Genomic DNA, 9,036 nt, shown 5'->3' on the forward strand with positions numbered 1-9,036 from the left:
TTCGGATCATAAATCGTACCTGTACCTTGTTTACAATAATACATGGGCAGGCTGACGGACGAGCAGACATAATTCGACTTAGAAAGTGATTATATGCATATCCTCAAATTTATATATGGGTCTATCTCATTTCCTGTAGCATTTTAGGGACTAAAATGCTGATATTCTCATAAGCAGAAAATTATCATTATAGAAGCATGTTTTGATGTAGTGTCCATATAAAGGTGTAAAAGTTCCATGTATTGACATAGCCCCCTTATTAGGGTCCAGCCCATTTTTCGATACTTTTTAGTTTTTTACGCATTTTCTTTACTCTACATTGGTAAGCAGTTTAGAAACAATGCCACCTCCCGCCAGACCAAACCCACACTTTACAAGACGCTGATACTACCCGTGCTATTATATGGATCAGAAGCATGGGTACTTGCGCAAGCAGATGAGGCAGCTCTTGGGGTGTTTGAGAGAAAAATTCTCCGAAAGATCTACGTGGCGATCTGCGTCGACGGTGAATATCGGCGTCGAATGAAACATGAGTTTTACAATTTATACGCGGACATCGACATAGTCAGTCGTATTGAGCTGCAGCGACTACTGTGGCTAGGCCATGTTGTGCGGATGAATGAAAATGCCCCAGTTCAAAAGGCATATAAAAACGAGCCTACTGATGGTTCCCGTAGAAGGGGAAGGCCACGAATTAGATGGAAAGACCAAGTAGAAAAGAACGCCTTGGAACGTGGTCTTCCAAATTGGTGGACTTGCGCACAAGACCGACGCGCTTGGAAATCTTTATTAAGCTCGGCTTATGGAACAACCGTTCTGTAACAAGCCAGCTAAAGGCAAAGGCATTGGTATTTCGGTGTTTTAGTGGCTGACATACGTCTGCACAGAAAAGGATTATTGAGGTCCAAGTTTTGACATAACGCCCATTGAAAGTTGCGACCAATTTTCAGTATTTTGAAGGCTTTACCCGCATTTTCTAAAAATGTTTGCGCCTTTAATGATTTATGAAGATTTTTTATACTTTCACGCAATTTCAAAGGTAAGCCTAGGATCAATATTTCGTGGTGTAACATACGTTTGGGGTATTTGTGTAGTGTATAAGATTTTTATTATACCCAACACAACTATGTTGTCAGGGTATTATAGCTTTGTGCAGCCCCAAAAGTTTGTAACGCCGCGAAGTATTGATCCTAGACCCACCTTTAAGTATACCGATCGTCATATCTCGACTAGCTGAGTCGATCTAGACATGTGTGTCCTACCGTCTGTCCATTATAAATTGTAAACACGATACCGGCCACAGTATGGACCAATCTTCACGAAATTTAGCATGTAGAATGGGTTCTGGCCAATGAAGACCCCTATTGTTTTTGGAAAAGATCGGTTAATATTTAGGGGATAAAATAGACCAAAAACTTTATTTTTGTCGGTTTTTCTGGTCGCTCCAGAGGCTGCAATTATGGCCCAAACACCGCGAATTTTTGCATGGAGAAGGGGATCGGGCCAAAGAATAAGCATCCCTTTTTTGATAAAGATCGGTCAATAATTCGGGGGTCAAATGGATCCTTACTTTTTTGTGAAAAATGACAAAATTTGTATTCTATAGCGTATATATTTACTCCTGAATGACATAGAGCCGAGAAGTTGATAGTATATCCAAGAGGAGTGGTTGACCTTTAAATTGACACCCATTATATTGTCGTATGTACTCGGATGTGGGAGTTACATTTAAATATTTACAGGTGCTTACGTACTCAGATATTATTTAGTAACACATTACCACACTAGAGGCGGAAATACAGCGCGGATCGCTTTGAAATTTTCCACGAGGTCAAGGATATCGCCTATAATTTTCGGTGATGATCAGATATTAATATTGGAATGAGGTGGACCGAAAACTAAATTTTTTGTTTTTTTTCTAGTCAATATATAGGCCACAATTGAAGGCTGAACATCATCGCACAACCCACGGTGAAGGGAATCTGGATAAATAATTAGAAGGACTGTACTGAATATTAGTAATATTTGTTGACCTCTAGTCAGTCAAGAGGGTGCAAATATCGCGAAATATTGGCCAGACTCAGAATATAGAATCACACAAAGTGAGATTTTCTAGGAAGTTGTGTAGGGTATCATTAGGGTATTATATGGTCGGCCCCGTCCGACTATACTGCTCCGCTCACTGGTTTTATTTATTTATTTATTTTTTTTCGCAGAATTACTAGATTTCCCTATTATCAGAATTTTGACCTTAATGTCATATTTTCCAATCACAATGTGTACAAAACCTGGTCGATAACAGCGGATTTTTCCAATAAGTTGGATTTGAAATTTCATCGTCTATACTAGCATACTAGCCTTTTAATCGGGAATTACGTTTGCGATCATGCACAAGTATATTGATCTTCTTGGACATTATACCCAAGTCAGTGTGGCATCACCTTTCGCTAATCTTCAACAATAGGTTGTTTTTTTATTATCTAACAAATTAGACTAGACATTAATTGGCCACATGCCGAGAAAGCCACTCAAAATAATAAAAACAGCAACAATTCTTCACAAAATTCCCCCGATTTCGTTGATTCAAATCTTCGTCTATGTCGCTTTCACGTACTTTGACTTTGTCAATTGAATGCCAACACCAAGAAGTGGTTATTTTCAAGATTAAAACAAAAAAATTAAATGGCCAGACACCAGACACGACAGAGCGCGCGATTTAGCTGAAATTAAGCTATTTATGAGGAGAACAGCTTATCACGTGTAATAACAAACCCGAAGTCGTGTTTCTTTGTTTTTATTCTTTTCTGTTTTCGTTATTGTTTGTATCTGTTTATTTTTCGGTTTTGGCAAATTAAAGAGTGTTTTTTTTTGCTATTGTTTATTGTATTTGAATTTCAAAGAGAGGGGAAAAAAGAAATTCTCATGCTAATTTTTTGTAGTTTTTTCTATAAACAATAATAAATGTTTGTAGTTTTTTCATAAACAATAACAGTGGAAAGTGATTTTTAGGGAACCCTAAGGAGAACTTGGATATATAGGTTAAAATAATAGTAATAAGAAACATTAAAGCACATTGATCACGTGTATGATCTGAATAGCTGTAGGGTACCCAATTGTCTTTTAAAAAAATAATCGTTTTAGATGTATAAAAGTGACTTCCATTTAACTTTGTTTTGCCCAACATTGAACTTCGCTTATTGACAAATATTTCAAATGTTGTTGACCCATTTATTGACTTAGGTTTTACATGTATGTGTATGGTTTGTATGTTGCAAGCATTGATAAGCGTCTTAGTTATCAAACAACCGAACATTTACATTTGATTAGATTCTCCAACTGATAGAGAGAAAGAAGAAAAATAATAGAGTGCGAGAGCTATCGTTGGTAAGGTCATTGCGAAGCATAATCAAGTTTCAGCTCACCATTAAATCAGATATGGAAGTTATGGACAGTTTTTATGCCCTACACTACAAATTGGAATTTAAAACCCTGTACAATATAATACATGGACAACTGGGGCGGGACCGACTATATGATACCCAACATCACTTTATATACCAGAAGAGCTTACAGCCAATCTGGCAACGTAAGGTCTTTGGTAAATTATTAAAATAAAATGAACGCAAATGCATCATTGTACCACATAAATAAAAAGTGTCAGCTTAAAAAGCCAAGGACAGATTATTATGTTTTTGTGCATATGTTTGTATGAAACCATATAGACGCATGGTTCCTTTTGAGAATATGCATAGAATCACTTTTTAAGTCGATGTCCGTCTGTCTGTTCATGTTAAATTGTAAACAAAGTACAGATCGCATTTATAATCCGAAATGTATGAAATTTGGCATAGCTCATTTATTTGCTCGGTTCAGATTTAGATATAGCTCTCATATATATTTTCGTCCGATTTTGTGTAAATGGTGTACCAAAGCCCCTATATATATTTCGATATCCACGAAATTTGGCATGTCGTACTGTATTAAGCCTAGAATGATTTGAGTTAAGTTGCGAGAATATCGGTTCAGATTTAGATATATATCCCATATATATTTTCATCCGATTTAATGTAAATGGTGTACCAAAGTCTCTATATATCTTTCGATTTGCACGAAAAATCTGAATTAAATATAGAACGGTGTGTGCTAAGTTTCTGAAAACACCAATTTTTCGATGAGGTACATTTTATTTTATCATTTTAGGGTATAATTATATACTGATTTGCACGTGATTTGGTGGATATGAAAAGTCTTGAGTGATGTGTGTTATTGAAAAATTTCAGATTTAGATACAGCTAACATATATATGTTCATCCAAAGTCTCTATATATCTTTCGATTTACACGAAATCTGAAACTAATTTGGTATAAAGAAACATGGGTTCTAACACCAATTTTGCGATGAGGTACGCCTTCACTGTATCAAAGTGTATTTAATCTCATTAGCCATAAGGCTGAGGGTATAATTAAACTGGACATTTGTGGATATGAAAAAGCTTGGATTTTCGACAAAAATATATTTTGTCCTCCAAAAGTATGAAACTTCATAGTAATGTCACATAGAGGAAAATGAAGCTTGGGCCTTCGAAGAAGAACAAGAATGAGGCAGATCGTCTATCCAAATACTACATTATCCAAAATACTACATTATAAATTTTATGGGGTATACCCGAAAGAGTGAACCAATATGGATATGATATACTGCTCAAAATGCCAACATTTGGGAAGTGCTGTTATATAGTAGTGCAGTACAGTTATATAGTAGTAGGAAGAAAATCGTGCCTAAATTCCAGAATATTTGAGATACAGTTATTTGGTGCTATTCCAAATAATCAGACCATTATTTAACAATTTTGGTAGAAAAATTTGTTCTCACTCAAAACCGAAAATACAAAATTCCATCCAATTCGATTAAAAAACGTTTTCAATTTTCCCCAAAATACTGAATATTTTGAAGGATACCGTTATGTATCAAGTTTAGTTTAGGGCAGTCCGGAAATATGGGCCTCCAAAGTTCTGTTGGGACCCTTGTATTTTCACATAATTATACCCAAAAGTTTGTAACGCCGCGAAATATTGGTTCTAGACCCACCTTTAAGTATACCGATCGTCATATCTCGACTAGCTGAGTCGATCAAATCCGTCCGACTGTCCATTATAATTTGTAAACACGATAGAGGCCACAGTTATGGACCAATCTTCACGAAATTTTGCATATAGGATGGGTTCTGGCCAATGAAGTCCCCTATTGTTTTTGGTAAAGATCGGTAATATTAAATACTAAATTTTTGTCGGTTTTTCTGGTCGCTCCAGAGGCCGCAATTATGGTCCAAACACATTTTTTATATTATCGTATGAACTCGGATGTGAGAGTTGCAAATAAATATTCAGAGGTTTCTACGTATTCCGATATTATTTAGTAACCCATTACCACAACAGAGGGCGGAAATATAACACTGACCGCTTTTAAATGTTGCATGAGGTTCCAGTTATGGTCAAAGACAACGCCTATAATTTTCGGTGATGATCAGATTATAATATTGGGATGAAGTGGACCGAATACTTAATTTTTGTGTTTTTTCGATTTGATGTCAATAACAGGCCGAAGGGAATCTGAACAATTAATTATAATGGCTGTACTGAATATGAATATTCGGAAAATATGTGAGTGTAATCAAGAGGTGCTGTTGATCTCTAATTGGGCTAGATTGAGCAAATATAACGAAATATTGCCCAGGCTGGGAATAAACATCCGCAGAAAGTTAGAGTTCCGTGGTAGTTGTGTAGGGTATCGTATGGTCGGCCACGTCCGACTATACTGCTCCGCTCACTGCTTTTTAAAATTTATTAAGGCAATGTGGGTATCAGTTTAAAGCGTTTGAAGCCCTAATTACAAAAATATAATATACTCATCAAATAAATCCATACTTTCTGAGATATCCATCTCCAAAATTCCGCGGGACCATTCAATTCTGAAAATCAGTATGCGTGTTTGTGTGTAGCCGGCCTCCAGTGCCTTTTTTCAGACTTTCTGGAAACTAAGGCTACGCGACCGAATCTCCTTTTAATTAGAATAGTGTTTGCGGGAAGAAGGCCTTCGTCCGGGATTTAAGGCTTTCTTCTATGGACAGGTGGCAACTCCGGCTACGCGGTCACATTTCATTTTATTTTGTATAGTGTTTGTGTAATCAGGATTTCAAACGCTATGGATATCAAACATTGATGCCCACATTGTCTCAGTAATTTTTAAAAATCGTAAGAAAAAACAAGAGTCCCAACGGAACATTGGAGGCCCATATCTCCGTCAAAAAGTATACCGTTGTTATCAAGACCCCGAAAATTTCAAAACGACCCGCAAATGCCCCCAAAACTAAACTTAAGCCACCACTCCTATGGAAGTCAATGTTTATTGGCCGCCTATGCCGGTCAATCATCATTTTCTTCCTCTCCATTAACACAAGTTAATATTTTAGGTAAAACCAAACATACAGAAGTTCTATTTTCTGTTTAGACCTTCTCACCCAACCCCAATTGGTACTTAGATGGACCTCGCATATAACAACTGTTGCTTTACCCTAACATACTAACTCACCAACCATTACTGCAATTCTTTGTTTAGACCTTCTCACCCAACCCCAATTGGTACTTAGATGGACCTCGCATATAACAACTGTTGCTTTACCCTAACATACTAACTCACCAACCATTACTGCAATTCTTTGTGTAGCGACATGTGAGAGCCCCTAACACTAAAAAACAAACAATCACACACATATCCAAGAGCGAGCCCCTCAAAACGAAAGCAACAGCCACGACAGAAAAAAAAACAACGAAATAAATAAACAACAACGAAGAAACGAAACAAAAACCAAAACTGAAAACAAACACTACCCCATTTGTAAATAACATCCGCATTATGAGCTACGACGTCGGCTACGACACAACCCACCAGCTCAGCAACCAACCAACTAGCCAACAAAACAGCAACGACGACGACGATAGTGACAGCGACAGCAACAACGTCGACATCAGCGTTAATGGTGTGACACCGACAACGACAGCGACAACGTTACAATATTCAAATCATAATTTCATGTCGTCGCCGTAGTCGCGTTTTAATCTTGCCAGTTGTCGCAACGAAATTCTTAAGTGACTGACTCAACAAAGTGACTGCTTGTTTTCATCTCAGTTTTGATTCCGCTGGTCATAACTCAGTCAGCCGTGCGCTAAGATCGTTGTTGTTCGCTGATCTTTGAGACAGACCGTTGTTAGTCGGCCATTCAGTCAGTCATTTATTGGCCCTCCAAAGATCTAAAACTTTGTAGAAAAGCCAGCCATCGTTCGATCCGACAATTCGTGAAATTGTAAACAAAACAACGACTCTGTGAGTGAGCGAGTGCGTGCGTGAGCGTGAAGTCTTTCAAATGTACCAAATCGAGCAACTGCAATTATGCGACCCGGAAAAACAACAACGCATTGAGGCGTTGCTGAACGGTCTCCATCTGACGGACGATGCGTTGGAACGTATACGCCAGGTGTTCAGGGAGGAAATGGATTTGGCTCTGAAAATGCAACCCTCTTCGCTGCAAATGGAGAATACCTATATACCCGAGCTGCCCGATGGCACTGAGAGTGGTACCTACTTGGCCATGGACCTGGGTGGCACAAATTTACGTGTTCTCCTAATGACCTTGGAACAGGGTCAGGTATTGGATGAAATTGTACAGTACTATCCGCTGCCGGAGAATTTGCGCATTGGAGACGGTGATGTTTTGTTCGATTATTTGGCCCAGTGTGTAGATCAATTTGCGCGGGATCAGGAGCTGGACGAAGATCGTATCTACTCGATGGGTTTTACATTCTCATTTCCCATGAGGCAGAGTGCTCTCGATTCGGGTGTTCTGGTGACATGGACAAAGTCCTTCAATTGCCCTTCAGTGGTGGGTCAAGACGCCGTGCTAATCTTGAGAAAGTTCCTAAAGAAATACAATCGAAATAATATAGAAATTGTGGCCATACTGAATGATACCACCGGTACCCTAATGCATGGCGCCATTATGGATAAAAACACCCGCATAGGCATTGTGTTGGGTACCGGCTCTAATGGTTGCTATATGGAACGCAGCTCACGTGTCCTACACTGGGAACAGGAACGCCATGGCGAACGTCATGTTGTTGTCGATGTGGAATGGGGTGCCTTTGGCGATAACGGTGTTTTGGATTTCATCAAAACCGATTACGATCGTCAAGTGGATGAGGGTTCGCTGCTCAAGAATTCCTTTACCTTTGAAAAATACATATCCGGCAAATATTTAGGTGAACTATGCCGTTGCATTTTGGCGAAGCTACACAGCGAACAACTGTTCCTACCCCAAGTGGCAGCTGATGATTTACCCCAACCATGGACATTTGGCTCGGACAATGTCTCCGTCATTGAACATGACACCCTACGCAACGGTTGGGAAAATGTTGAAAATATTTTGCGAAAGAAATTCAATGCCTCGGAAATCGGGGCAGATGATCTGCAGGTAATACGTTATGTTTGTGGTTTAATATCGAAACGGGCTGCCCAACTTGTGGCCCTCAACACATCGGTGCTGTTGAACGGCATGTCACCCGAGGAGGGCGATAACATTACCATTGCCATTGATGGCTCGGTCTACAAACATCATCCCCGTCTGCGACAGTGGATAATTGATTATACCGCACTCTGGACCAAAGATAAGACCACCAAGTATATGTTGGCCGATGATGGTAGCGGCAAAGGGGCGGCTGTGGTGGCTGCCATAGCCGAAAAGTTACGACGTCAGAATTTGTGATTAGGTCTGGGGGCTAATGAAATGAAATAAGTGCTTGTCTGATAGATGTGTGTCCGTGTGTGAGTGTGTTTGTAAACAATAGTTCAAATTGTTGTGATTTTTTATTGTTTTGTATTTAGTTTCTTGTTTTCTCGTGTAACTATACTAAAAACGGAAATATTTGTTGTTGCATAAATAATAAAACAAAACTACTAGAATAAAATAAACGATTATATAGTGTC

At 38.7% G+C, this 9,036-nt stretch overlaps 1 protein-coding gene across 1 annotated transcript; it reads left to right on the plus strand.

Annotated features, from left to right (window-relative positions):
• The first annotated feature begins 6,912 nt into the window (after positions 1–6,912).
• On the plus strand, positions 6,913–8,820 carry LOC133324721 (hexokinase-1-like). Its single transcript, XM_061533560.1, has 2 exons — positions 6,913–7,036; positions 7,386–8,820. Exons 1-2 carry the CDS (start codon positions 6,913–6,915, stop codon positions 8,813–8,815), a joined length of 1,554 nt encoding a protein of 517 aa, XP_061389544.1. The 3' UTR covers positions 8,816–8,820.
• The last annotated feature ends 216 nt before the right edge of the window (positions 8,821–9,036 follow it).

This window comes from Musca vetustissima, unplaced genomic scaffold (assembly GCF_032173495.1).
Source record: "Musca vetustissima isolate MV318-11 ecotype Yass unplaced genomic scaffold, APGP_CSIRO_Mvet_v1 utg20051, whole genome shotgun sequence".
In the NCBI taxonomy this organism is placed as follows: domain Eukaryota; kingdom Metazoa; phylum Arthropoda; class Insecta; order Diptera; family Muscidae; genus Musca; species Musca vetustissima.

Bases quoted from the DNA above. Each gene is read 5' to 3' on its own strand.
- LOC133324721 (XM_061533560.1), top strand. From the start codon at position 6,913: ATGAGCTACGACGTCGGCTACGACACAACCCACCAGCTCAGCAACCAA. The intron at 7,037-7,385 runs GTGTGACACCGA...CGACTCTGTGAG, and splicing joins CGTCGACATCAGCGTTAATG to TGAGCGAGTGCGTGCGTGAG.